The sequence below is a fragment of the Camelus ferus genome, chromosome 4 (genome assembly GCF_009834535.1).
Source record: "Camelus ferus isolate YT-003-E chromosome 4, BCGSAC_Cfer_1.0, whole genome shotgun sequence".
NCBI lineage: Eukaryota > Metazoa > Chordata > Mammalia > Artiodactyla > Camelidae > Camelus > Camelus ferus.
The window spans coordinates 72,871,953-72,884,873 of NC_045699.1; the positions used below are offsets into that span (position 1 = coordinate 72,871,953).

General features: G+C 63.9%; 1 protein-coding gene across 1 annotated transcript in view; it reads right to left on the reverse strand.

The window, feature by feature from the left end:
- The window catches only part of NOTCH1 (notch receptor 1), a 47,366-nt gene that overhangs the window by 14,664 nt on the left and 19,781 nt on the right, over positions 1–12,921 (reverse strand). Inside the window, 16 exon segments of the mRNA XM_032478804.1 lie at positions 433–585; positions 947–1,066; positions 2,610–2,723; positions 2,898–3,043; positions 4,477–4,607; positions 4,609–4,670; positions 5,215–5,325; positions 5,398–5,631; positions 5,931–6,044; positions 6,767–6,880; positions 7,230–7,415; positions 7,614–7,769; positions 8,102–8,335; positions 8,808–8,930; positions 11,263–11,601; positions 12,190–12,452. Coding sequence (XP_032334695.1) covers positions 433–585; positions 947–1,066; positions 2,610–2,723; positions 2,898–3,043; positions 4,477–4,607; positions 4,609–4,670; positions 5,215–5,325; positions 5,398–5,631; positions 5,931–6,044; positions 6,767–6,880; positions 7,230–7,415; positions 7,614–7,769; positions 8,102–8,335; positions 8,808–8,930; positions 11,263–11,601; positions 12,190–12,452 — 2,600 coding nt within the window.

The following is a 12,921-nucleotide window of genomic DNA, read 5'->3' on the forward strand; positions in this document are numbered from 1 at the left end:
AGGGGTGGTCGGGACAAGGACTAGCAAGCGCCATGCTGAACAGGGGCCGGGCATGGCAGCGCGCGAGGAGTCCTGGAATCTGGCTGGGAGATGCTGGGACGCGCTTGAAGCCCTGCAGTCTGGCTCGAGAGCCTCAGAGGCCGCCTGGAACCACCCAGCTCAGTCCATGCAAGGCCCACAGTGACGCTCGGTCCCCAGCACTCCCTCCTGGGGGGCCCAGCTGGACCGAGGGGGCCAGGCCTGTCTGGAGAGATGCCGGACACTGCCTGGGCCAACCCCGCCCCAGGTGCTCCATGTCCACCCTCCTGTCCAACACCGACGAGCTTCCTGCCCTGAGCCCGCCTGGGGAGACAGGTCCTGGGGGTCTTGGAGTGGGCCGGGTGGGCAGGGCGGGCAGGGCAGCCTGGCGGTCCCGCCGCCCTGGCCACTCACTGGGCCGGCAGTCGTCAATGTCCGCCTCGCAGTTGCGCCCGGTGTAGCCGGCCCGGCAGTGGCAGCGGTAGCCGCCATTGGTGTTCTGGCAGGAGGCGCCGCCGCGGCAAGGGCTCTTCACACACTCGTTGATGTCGACCTCGCAGGTCTGCCCTGCAGGCGGAGCGGGGGCAGTCAGATTAGCCCCGCGCCCCACAGGCCTCTCCCCTGCCCCCGAGAAGCCGGGCCTCCTGCAGCTGGAGGACGGTCCTCTGGGGACATCCCGAGAAGGAAGGGCCCTCCGACTTGGTGTCCCCCAATTTGGGGCCAAGCAAGATTTCGATGCTCAAGTCTGGAAGGGCTCAGCAAGGTCAGTTCCTTCTTCCTGCAGCCCCCTGGCTCATCTCCAAAAAGAGAGGGGCTTGCTAACTCTCGCTCCGGAGATGCCTGTGTGCCCTGGACCTCCCATCCTCCCTGTCCCAGCGCCTCTTGGGACTCGGCCCGAGCCAGGGCCGCAGGGAGCAGACCGGCTCACCCTGCCAGCCTGTGGGGCAGATGCAGGAAAAGCTCTCGTAGTCTTCAGACTCCCTGCACTCGCCGCCGTTCCTGCAGGGCGCAGGGGCACACGGAGCCAGCACCACCTCACACGTGGCTCCTGAGGGGAGGAGGAACAGGAGGTGAGCCCCAGCCCAGAGGGTCAAAGCTCTGTGGCAGAGGCCACGTGGCCACGGCCTGCCGGTCGTTCCACCATCAGAACACATCTGGGTGGCTCCGCAGGAGGGCATATGGCGCCGCTCTGGAGTCCTGTGTGAACGCTGAACTGAAGACAAATCAGATGAACCCCTGGCGCCCTCTGAGGCTACAGGACCCTGCCTGGGTCTCACTGCGCCAAGAGCACCAGGAGTAAGGACCGGGCTCGGACTGTGCCCTCCACAACATCGCGGGGCCCTGGCCTTGCTCCCACCTCACGCCCCGCCCCGCCTCCTGGTGGCAGAACGCCCTGCACTGAGCGGGTGGCCTAGGATCTAACCCCAGGGGCTCTGTGTCACAGGCAGCAAGTGCCCGTCATGGGGGGGGGGCACTGAACGGAGGCCGTGACAGCAGGGACGAGCCCTCTGCTGCCGGGGGACAGGGGACATGCCAGCCTCAGCCTCAAGCACGTCCTACTTATGGGGGGGGTGGGCGGGCATCGGGTGCGGCGTCAGGACCCCTGGGACGGGTACGGGAGTATGGCCAGGACTGCGCACACCGGTGACTTTTCCTCCACTGCCCGATGGAGGGTTTCCTGTTTACAGCCCGTGGGGGCTGAGTCCCCAGGCAGCACGGAAGCATTATCTTCCTCACGGCTGCTATCTCCCCGGCCCCTCCATGCGATTGTCCAGGGCCTTTCTTTCTATCGGTTTCCACGGCGACCTGGGCAGGCCGGAAATTCGCCAGAGTTTCCGACAATTGTGCAGAGGGAAGCAGGAAGCGGGCAGACGGGAAGCAGGTCAGCACAGGCCGGCTCCTCCCCGCTGGCCCTCCGCCTCCGATGTCAACGTGGCCGAAAGGGACTGGGGTGTGCCCTGGGCGCAGAGGCCCATGGACAGCCACCGAGGGGAGTTTGTTCACCGATGCAGGAGAGAAAGTCCAGGTCCCCAGCTTTGCTCAAAAAAAAACAATGATCTGGCCACGGGCCTCCCAATGTCATGAGAACCGCAGTCACAGGCCCCCATCACTGCCGGCCAGGCCAGGCAGGGCCCTCTCAGGACCTCCAGGACCAGAACTATCCCCAGTGGTGGCACTCTCTGCCCACTCCCAGCGGGGCCTGGTGGCCCAGGTGGTTGTGGGCTTCTATCTTTTAAAACTTGGTAAATCTCTTCTAAGGAGGGGACCATATCTGGGTGATCCCCTGGCCAACGGCTGAGGCTGAGACAACCAGGGACACGTCGTCTGCGGCTCACAGTGCCAACAGAAGACTCCTTGTTCTCCACACACAGAGGGCCCGCCATCAAAGAAAGCCCTGAGGCTCGGCCAGCGGATGCGGAGGACGGCCTGGCCCCAGGGCCCACGGCAGTGCAAACATGAACCCACAGCCCAGGCCCAGCTCCCAGCTCTGCCACCAAAGGTTCCACCCACCACTGTGCCCTCAGCCACCGCTCCGAGGGCGGCCCAGGCCCTGCACAGGCCCTGTGCCCGATCAAAGGCCCTGCCCTCACCTGTGTAGGGCAGGAGGCAGTTGCACTTGTATCCGGCCACGTCATCGATGCAGGTGCCCTGGTTCAGACACGGGTTGGACGCACACTCGTTGATGTTGGTCTGGCAGTTGGGGCCTATACAGAGAGGGACAGCAGTCAGTGTATCCATCTCCCTGGGTGCCATGGCCAGGCCCTACTGCACTGCCTGGGGCCAACCCCAGCAGACGTATGCCCGTGACCTGGCTCGGCAATGCCCACCCCACTGCCCCAGAAGGTCCGCTCTGCGCTGGGAGCGCCTGCCCCTCTCACCGCTGAAGCCCTCTCGGCAGGTGCACACGTAGCCACCGGTCATGTCCTTGCAGGCACCCCCGTTGACGCAGGGGTTCGACTCACACTCGTTGTTGTTGACGTCACAGTTTGCCCCACTCCACCCGGGGTCACAGTCACACTTGTACCTGCAGAGGTGACCACACTGCTGCTCAGGTATGGCCCAAGAGCGGAGGGCCCAGGCTATGGGCACTCCCAGCTTTGCCACCATCCTATGATCTGATTGTATGGAGATGCTGGTCCACTCTGACCCTCAGAGTCTTTTACACTCCTTTAAATAGCCCACCTTGTCCAAGACAGTGGTGAGGGTTTGTTAAGCCAGATTGGGGACAGTGCCCATTTCACTTGTTGTGTGGCCTCAAAAGAGTGCTTACCCTCTCTGTGCAAAAAGAGGACATGGGGTCCGTGCCCATTTCAATGGCCCCATCGAGACGGAGCAGTGCTGCGCATGTGATGAGAGTCAAAAACTAGAGGTGAGCTTGTGTTTCTTCTCTACACTAATACTTTGACACCATGTGTGCATGGGCTTCTTCGCACACCAAGCAAACCCTCCAGCTCTCAAACACCAGCTGGGTCTCCTACAATTCAATTTGGCCACTGACTCCCTGCAGTTAGTGTGGACCCCACAGGTTAAGGGCTCAGTCCCATAAGACTGGCCCCATGTCAGACACTAACTGCAAGTCCCAAGTTGTCACCTGTACTTCTGACCAAGCAGCTCTGAATCAGACCCCTTCCCTGAGTTCCGCAATTAGCTGGAATGGCTCACAGAACTCAGGAAGACAATTCACTTACTTGATGAGTGGTTTGTTATAAAAGGTTAAACTCAGGAACAGTCATACAGAAGGGGTGCACAGGGCCAGGCATGGGGAGGGGCTCAGAGCTTCTGCCGTCCTAGCTGCGTTCACCAGCCCGGAAGCTCTCTGAACTCCCTGTGAACATTTTTCTGGAAGCGTCCTCACATAGGCACGGCCGATTACATCACTGGCTGTTGGTGAGAAGCTCACCCTGCCAGCAGCCCCTCTTCCCTCCTTGCAGGTCAGGGTGGGACCCCAAGATCCAGCCCCCTCATCACATGGATCTGGGCACCCAGCCTCACACTGAGGTGACCCAGCAGCCTCCTAAACTCAGGTGCAGTTGAAAGGGACTTGGACAAATAACAGAAGCTGCCCCTTCCACTTTTGTACACCTGAGTGATTGCAGGAACCAGGACAAAGACCAAAATAATCGTCTCTCATTATGACACAACGTCACAGAAACCCCGGCTGCTGCCTTGGCACAAACATGTTTCCCGAGACCAAAGTGGCCAGTGACCACACGGAGCCCAGGACAGCGATGGGCACAGACCAGGAGCTGTGCCCAGACGGCACATTTTGAGGCCCTGGCAGCGGGTCAGTGCTTGGGGGAGCGCCCTCCCACTCAGCCAGGAGCCCACTGCTGGCCCGTGGGAGCTCTGCGCTGGCACCTCCTTGGCCTGCCACCCGCCGGCCACCGAGCAGCCACCTCCCTGGGGTAGCTGCTTCTGAGGACACGGCGCGTCGGGCGGCTGTGCCCCGGCCCGTACCCATTGAGGCCGTCCCGGCAGGCCCCGTGGATGCAGGGGTTGCTGTTGCACTCGTTGACCTCGGACAGGCAGGTGGGGTCGTGGTAGCCCTCGGGGCAGCGGCATGTGAAGCTGTTGACGCCGTCCTCACAAGGTGCCCCCATTGTGGCAGGGGCTGTCCGCACACTCATCAATGTCGATGTTGCACATGCTCCCTGTGGGCGGGGCGGGGGCAGGGCTCAGGGACCCGTGCCCACCCCCACAGGAGCAAGGGCAGGAGGGATCCCGGGGAGGGGCGTCTGAGCCCTCCCATAAGCCCCCTCCCCAGGGCCTCCTGAGGCCCAGACTAGGCACCCACATGATCTCTCCCCTCTGAGGTCTTGGGGGCACAGATTGGCTGACAAGGGCCTGAAGCCCTGAAGGCTCTGGCTGAGCTCGGGGCAGAGGGCAGCAGCAGAGCAGAACATGCTCCCGGGAGCCTGGCTCCACTCTTGCCCTGCTGGGCTGCATCTGACCAGAAACAAGAAGGTTGAAGATGGCCATCCCCACACCAGCTAGAGCCCCAGCCCTTTCACGGTCTCTGCTGCTGTTGGCCAAGACGGGCGGCTGGACAGCTGGGCCCTGGACAGTGACCTACACCATCCTGCCCTCTGGGTCCCAGATCACTTTTGTAGATCAGAGGGGTCTTGGTCCCTCGGCAAGGCAGAGACGAAGGCAGGGGAGGTAGCGCCCCGCGGGGCCCCGCGCCAGGTGGCTCACCCGTGTAGCCCGGCTCACACGCACACTCGTAGCCATCAATCTTGTCCAGGCAGGTGCCCGAGTCACAGGGGCTGCTGGCACAGTCGTCCAGGTTGATCTCGCAGTTGGGGCCTGTGGGTGGGGCCGGAGGTGTCAATCCCGCCCTCCCAGCCCCAGCACCACCACCCAGCCCCGGCCAGGCACCTGTGGTCCCCCTGAGGCAGAAGCAGAGGTAGGCGTTGTCGCGGTCCTGGCAGGTGCCCCCATGGCGGCAGGGCTGGCTGTGGCACTCGTTGATGTTGGTCTCGCAGTGGTGGCCCGTGTAGCCCGGCCGGCACAGGCAGGTGAAGGTGGCGACACCATCCTTGCAGGACCCGTAGTGGCAGGGGTCAGGGTCACACTCGTCAATGTCCACCTCGCAGTGGGGCCCCGTGTAGCCTGTAGGGCGGGGACTGGGGGGCTCAGGGTGGCTGCTTTCTGGGCATGCCATCGTCCTGTCCCAGGACACCACCAGCCAGACTGAGTCACTGATGCCCTTGCTGGGGAAGACTGGGTCTCTGTCTCGGGATGGCCCCCTGTTGCCCAGGGTTAGAGCCCTGCTTTGCTTTTGGCCCCTGGACCAGAGGCCCCAGACTGAGAGATACCCTCCCAGCCTCGACTGCCAACCGTCCCCCTTCCCTGGACCCTACACGTCTGCTTTTCCTCCCTCTGCCCGAGACCACTGGGCAGTCCCGCACCTTCCGTGCACACGCAGGTATAGGTGTTGGGCCCATCCAGGCACTTGGCGCCATTCTTGCAGGGCGTGCTTGCACACTCATCCACGTCATACTGACACAGGTGCCCAGTGAAGCCTGCGGCCGGGGAGAGGGGTGGCGGTCAGATGCGATGGGGATGGCGGCCCCATGGCCGAGCCCCAGCCAGCCGAGAGCAGGGAGTGCCTGGGAGGGAGGGGTCCCCCCAGAGTGCTTTGGCCAGCACCGGGCAAACCCATTTCTCTCCTCGTCCCCTTTCATCTCCTGCCCTTCAGGTCAGACCCCTCCTGCGCCCTCACAGAAGGGCCTTTTCCCCAGACTGAACTCTGGTTGCTGTGCCTACAGCCGGGTTGGGCTGTGAATGGGGTTCCCCGCTCGGTGTCTGGGACAGCTGATTTGCATCTCGGGAGGTCCAAGGCTCTGACCCACAACGCCTCCCTGGGCTTGGTGTCCCGCAGCCCCCAGCTCTCTCGGGACAGACTCAGCTGCCACCCCCTACCCCAGGCTCCTTAAGCCCTCCTCCCAGCCATCATGTCCACGGCAGGCTGGCTCCCTCCCAGCTGTGAGCCATCAGGGACTCAGACTGGCCCTCCTCCCATCCCGGCCCCTAGGGGGCTGGCGAGAACACTGCTGCTCCCAGAGAGACTCCAGCAGGAAGGAGGGTCTCTGGGCCCTGGGTGAGCACACCCAGCCTGAAAACGCCCCATCCGCTCCTGAGAAGCCCCCACTCTCCCCCAGCCCCAGCCCAGCCCCTGGGGGACCTGATCAGGCACCCCTCCTGGAGAGCAGGAGGGCTCCTGCAGGACAAGGCCAGGCCTCACCCGTAGGACACTCGCACAGAAACTCATTAATCTTATCTATGCAGTGGCCGTTCTGGAGGCAGGGGCTGCTGGCACACTCGTCCGTGTTCACCTCGCAGTGCACGCCCTCGTAGCCTGGTGGGGGAGGGGAGAGTCAGGGGCGCAGGGGGTGTGAACCACCTCTGGGGCCCCCACCATGGCCAGGGGTTCTGACACCAAAAGCAATGCCCTGCTCGCTGGCAGTCCACCCAGCACCCCACCCATCTGCCCAGCTCTGGCCCACTCTCGGCCATGCCCTGCAGGACTGGCCGAGTTTCCCCAGAGACCCGTGGAGGGTGCGGCTAGGGCGGGCGTGGATGCCCGGGCCGAGGAGACGTGGCCAGGGCACTGCCGGGGGCCATCTGCCTTGACGCGGCTTCCCCACTCCCCACTGCCAGGCAAAGGCGCCTGCCCACGGGCGGTGGGCGGGGGGCTGGTGGTGTACCAGGCATGCAGATGCACTGAAACTCCCCGATCTGGTCCAGGCAAGTGGCGTCGTTCTGACACGGGTTCGAGACACACTCATTGACGTCGATCTCACAGCGCGGGCCAGTGTAGCCCGGCAGACACTGACACTCGAAGGAGCCCAGGGTGTTGATACACTTGCCTGCGTGCTCACAGGGGTTGGCGCCTGGGAGACATGGTTTGGATGAGAAGCCATTCCAAGAGCCTTGGCCTCTGGAACACTCTGGGATGTGCCCACCTCCCCCATTGGACTGGTGGTCCAGAGTCGGGGCCTGCCTCCCCCATCAGACTAGGAACCCTCTAAGGAGAGGGTACATTTCTGATGGATTCCTCTGGGACCTGGCTGCCCCTTGCCCATGCGTACCGAGTGAGCACTCGTCCACGTCCTGGCTGCAGGCTGGGCCTGTGTACCCTGAGGGGCAGGTGCAGATGGCCTTGCCGTTGACGGGGTTGGTGTCGCAGTTGGAGCCCTCATTGCAGGGGTTGCTGATGCAGGCGTCATTGAGGTGACAAAGCAGACCTGGGCGGGGCGGGATGGTCAGCAGAGGCACTGTGTCCCCCCAGGCTGCCCACATGCCACCCTCCCACCGTGACACGGCCAGTGACCCTGGGGAGCGTCCCACAATGCATGGGATTTTCTGGGAGGTTCACCACCAGCAGGCCTGACTGTGGGCCACCCCCACCCCGGCCACCCCACTTCCCCCAGAAAGGCCCCTTCAGGTCCTCCTCACAGGCCCCAAAAAGCTGCAATCTGCGTCTGCACGAGCCTTCCCAGGTTCCCACCCGCCAGGCCCTCCTTCGAGCGAGGGCAGCGAGAAGGCCAAAGCCTGCCCTTCCGGGCCCTGCGCTCACCCGTGCGGCCATGGGGACACTCGCAGTAGAAGGAGGCCACGCGGTCGTGGCAGGTGGCGCCATGGAAGCAGGCGGCACTGGCGCAGTCGTCGATGTTCTCGCTGCAGTCCTCGCCCGTCCAGCCATTGACGCACACGCAGCTGTAGCCGCCGTGGGTGTTGTGGCAGGTGCCACCATTCTGGCATGCGTTGGGCATGAGCTGGCACTCGTCCACGTCCTCAGTGCAGTACTGACCTGCAGAGGTCGGGTCCGTCAGGCCAGGCAGGGCCTCCAGACCCTTGGATGAGACCCCCACCCCTCGAGGTGCAGGGCCCACCTCCACCAGGAAACCTTCCCTCCTCTGGTGAACCCCACCCGCCGCCAGCCTGAATGACCCCTTCCTCTGCATCCTGGGCACCGGAGGGGGTTCTCCTCTTGCTGCTCTGTGGGCACAGGTGCACCAGGGTCCACGCTCACCTGTCATCTCCATACAGGGAGACAGCCCTGGGGCCAGGGCCCATGTCCTACTGGCCAGCGTCCCTGTGTCCTATCCAGCCTGGGGACCTGATTCTGGCTCAGGGCTGCCTGGGGCCAGGCTGCAAACGGCCCACACAGATCAAGCTGATGCCACATCTGTGCCGCCTGCTGCGGTGGGCCCCAGGTCACAGCATCCTCCCCAGCCTGGACCAGGTTCTTGACTCCCATCCCTGCCTCACCGTGCACACACCTGTCCACTCCGGGGGGCAGCGGCAGTTGTAAGTGTTCACGCCGTCCACGCAGGCACCTCCGTTTTTGCAGTTGTTTCCTGGACAGTCGTCAATATTTTCCTCGCAGTTCTGGCCGGTGAAGCCTGTGGCAGGAGGAGCCAGGAGCCCAGTCAGTCCTCCCTACTTGCCCCACCAAGCTCGCTACGCCGGGCTCTCGCATCCTCCTGGCTGGACCCACGACCTCCCGCTCAGGACGGGGAGCTGCCCCTCTGTGGCCCGCCCCGTGATGCCCACAGCCTTGAGGCCGTTGCGTTCTATGCCCCACGCCCTGCCCATCCCACGCCTGTGGCCAAGCTGCAGACTCCAGAGCCCACAAGCAACGCAGTCATCTCCAAGGAATTATTCTGTAAAGGCTAGCTGAGCAGACAGCGACCCGGGCGCCCAGAGCTCTAGAGGCTCTGTTGTGATAGACATTCTGGGTAGGGGTCCCACAGGTGGGCACTGCCTGTGGGCCAGGCACTGTGCTGGGCTCTCTGCAACACCCCCGCAGGCGGCCACAGACATGCTATCTTCCAGGGGCTGCGCCGGGCTGGGAGCCCTCGGAGCTGGAAGCCGGAGACGGTGGGACCTAGGATGCAGTGGGACTCCTGAGGGAGAGTGCAGACGCAGCCCTCAGCTTCCCAGGAACAGAGGCACGGGGCCCACCTCCTCCCCTAGCCTGGGCCAACCTCTGCGGCACCACCTCCGCAGCCAGCCAGTTAGCTATTAATCCGTTCAACTCCTGCTGGTTCAATAATCAACCCAGAAAGGTGCGCCTGGCAATAGCCAAACTTGCAGCCAGTTACTAATTAATGCCCCTCCCGGGTGCCTTTGGACCCCCTCCTGCCCCTCCCTCTGAGGCCCCCCAACACCTGGAGCCCTGGAGCCAAAGCAGGAGGCCAGGAAAAGCCAAAATGCAAATGGGATAGTAGTTTAGGGAGGTGCCCCAAACAGAAGCCCCCACGCTAGCGCCTCTCCTGCATCGGGGCCTTCAGCGCTGCTTCTCCCCTGCCTCAGAGGGTCTGTTCTAAAGCAGATGGACCTCACCCTACCCCCGCCCAGGTGGGGCCAGCACCAGCTCCACGGCTGGGGCAGCTCTGGTGGGGCTCCTCGCACCCCTCAGCGCCCCCAGCCCTCACCACAGCCCATCATGACCCAAGTGGCCACAAGTAAGGTCGATGCCCAGGGTTCCACAGCCACCAAGAAGGCATTTGAACCCAGAACACAGGGGTGGGCCTGGCAAGAGGGCTCAGCCCTCAGCCCCCTGGAGAGAGCCAGGCAGCCAGCAGTGCCGGGCAGGCAGGTGGTGAGGGGGCACCCAGTGACACACAGGAAATGCACGCGCCTGGCGTCTGCACGCAGAGGCAGCTGCTGCAGTGACAAGGCCCAGGGCTCGCGGATGGCAGGTGGGCAGAGCACTTCCTCTCTGCGGGGCCCGGGCTGGGTTGGGCAGCGTGGGGGCTGGGGCAGCCCTTGCATCACTTCTGGGTCAGCCGGACCCTGGGCCCTGACTCCAGCTCCCCAAACCCACCAACCCCACCTCCTCCCGACCTGAAGGACCCTCCCCTTCCCGGCTCCTGCCTAACCGCTCACGTGTAGTCGACAGACTAGAGGTTTTCAAGCCTCTTTTTCATGATTATTTTTAGATCAGCAGCAACAAAATTTACTCAAATGAGAACTACGGTGGGAAGGCCGGGATGTACAGCAGGAATGGTGGAGCTGCTGGGGGACAGCAGAGGGTGCTGCGCCTGCCTGCCATTCCCCGCCCACCAGTGGGAGACAAGTGGGGACAGGAGGAAGGGCCGCCCCTAGGGCAAGTGACGACAGTGCCAGCCCCAGGAAATGGGAGAAGCTCTGGGGCTGCACAAGTGAGGGTGCTCCCAGAGGTAGTGGAGAGTTTTGTTACACGTGGTTCCCGGGAACTAAAGATAAGGGAGACTCTTGAGTGGCTTCAAAGAGGCTGGTGCCCACTGCCCTGAGAGACTCGGAGCAAGGACGAGATGCCAGGGCCACGAAGGCAGGGGTGCTCCGGGGCAGAGGGTACACCCAGGCCTGCACTTTGCAGAGAAGCCCACCCTGGGGCTCCAGGGACCACAGGCCCCTGGCAGAGGGAGGAGCACTGGGGGTTATGGGTTCAGCTGTACAGACACAGCAGATACACCCCCAAGCAGAACCGGGCAGGTGGGTGCCTGGACCCTACACAAGCCACCTCCTAAAGGGTGGCCCCTATTCCAGACCTGTCCCTACATCACACCCAATGCTGCTGTCCAATCTCCCCTCCTAGGTGCAGCCTGCCCAGCTTTCCACCCACTGCACCCCTGCCAAACGGTCCCTCACCCTCTCCTCACTGGGCACCCCGGCCCCCTCTGGTGGCCTTCCCTCCGACCAGACAGCCGTGGAAGCCCAGCCACCCCCGCAGGGGCCGAGGGGCAGTACCTGGCAGGCAGGCGCACTCGTGGGTGGTGTCTCCGGTGGGGCGGCAGGTGCCCCCGTTCTGGCAGGGGGAGGGGCTGCAGGGCACGTAGGGCAGCTCGCAGTGGGGACCGGTGTGGGTGGCACGGCAGGCGCAGCGGTAGGAGCCGACCTCGTTGTGGCAGGTGCCGCCGTGGTGGCAGAGCCCAGGGTTCTGGCTACACTCGTTGACGTCCTGCCTGCAGGTGGGACCGTGGAAGCCGGGAGGGCAGCCGCAGATGTACGAGGCCTCGAAGGGCAGGCACTGGCCACCGTTGGCACAGGGGTTGGAGGCGCAGGGGTCAGCCTGCTGGCATGTCTTTCCTGGGGGTCGAAGGGGCGAGGGGTTCAGGTGAGCTCCCTGCTCCTGGTCCCCAGCATCCAGGCACCACAGAGGAGGTGCCAGCCAGGGATGCCAAACAGCATCATCTCCTTAGACCTCAGGACCCCGGCATCTTCGAGGCTAAGTGGCCACCCCAGGACGTGTGGCGGGAGGGTGGCCCTCCAGAGCTGACCCAGCCTGTCGCCCTCCAGAGCCTATGCTGACATCATGACTCCTGGGGGGGGGCTTGCGCTCCTAGGAGGACGGAGGTGGGAGTATCCCCTTTTCTGACAGAGGCAGGGAGGGGTGGGGGCCCTTGAGCCAAAACCTGACACCTCTAGGGAGGGAAAGGGGCACGGGACTCTTGGGTGGGGGCTCTGGGCGATTTCTGGTCACGGACCCCGATCCCAATGGCCAGCAAAGCCCTGGACCTCCTCTCGGCCACACAGACAGGGGCCCGGCACCTGCCAGGCAGGTCAGGGATGCGGGCAGCTGGGGGCGGGCCAGGCTCTGGCTGCCCCCACTGGGCTAGGGCTCCCAGCGGGCCCTGGGTGCCATGCCCGCCCCTCGCCCCCCGCAGGCGCCCTCACCTGACCAGCCCGGGGGGCAGAGACACTTGTACTCGGTGAGGGTGAGCAGGTCACAGGTGCCACCATTGAGGCAGGGGCTGGCCAGGCAGGCGTTGTCGCGAGGCGTCAGGCACAGTGGCCCCGAGAAGCCCAGGCGGCAGCTGCAGGCGTAGTCCACCACGCCACTGCGGTCCACCGCGCGGCACGTCCCGGAGTTCTTGCAGGGCGCGCTGAGGCAGGGGTTGGGTGCCTGGCATCTCTGGCCGGCAAAGGCCGCACTGCAGCTGCAGCGGACACGGCAGAGCAGTGAGTCCCCGGCTCCCCCAGCCAGCCGCCCCCACCAGCCCCGCCACTCAGCCCCTGCCACCAGTCAGGCACCACCATGGGCGGCCCGCGTGGCCGGGCAGGGCCCCCCAAGGGGCAATGGAAGGGTCCTGGGACCAGACGGAGAGGGTGGTTGCACATCACGAATGTGCCAACGCCACTGAACTGTACACTTTAAAGAGGTCAGCTTTATATAAAGTGAATTCACCTCCATTAAAAAAAGTGATTATGTTAATTGGAGAACGAGCTGGAAACCAGAAGGTTCAGCAGAACCTGGCTCAGATCTCAAACCCACGTAGGCGTCTGTCTGCACCTGGAAAGCCACTGAGAAGGGGGACACGGGCCAGTCCCAGCCATGCTCTGGTGGGGTGCTCTGTAAAACCTTTTGTTCTGGGGGCTTGTCTGCTTTTTACCCCCTCTCTGTGATGA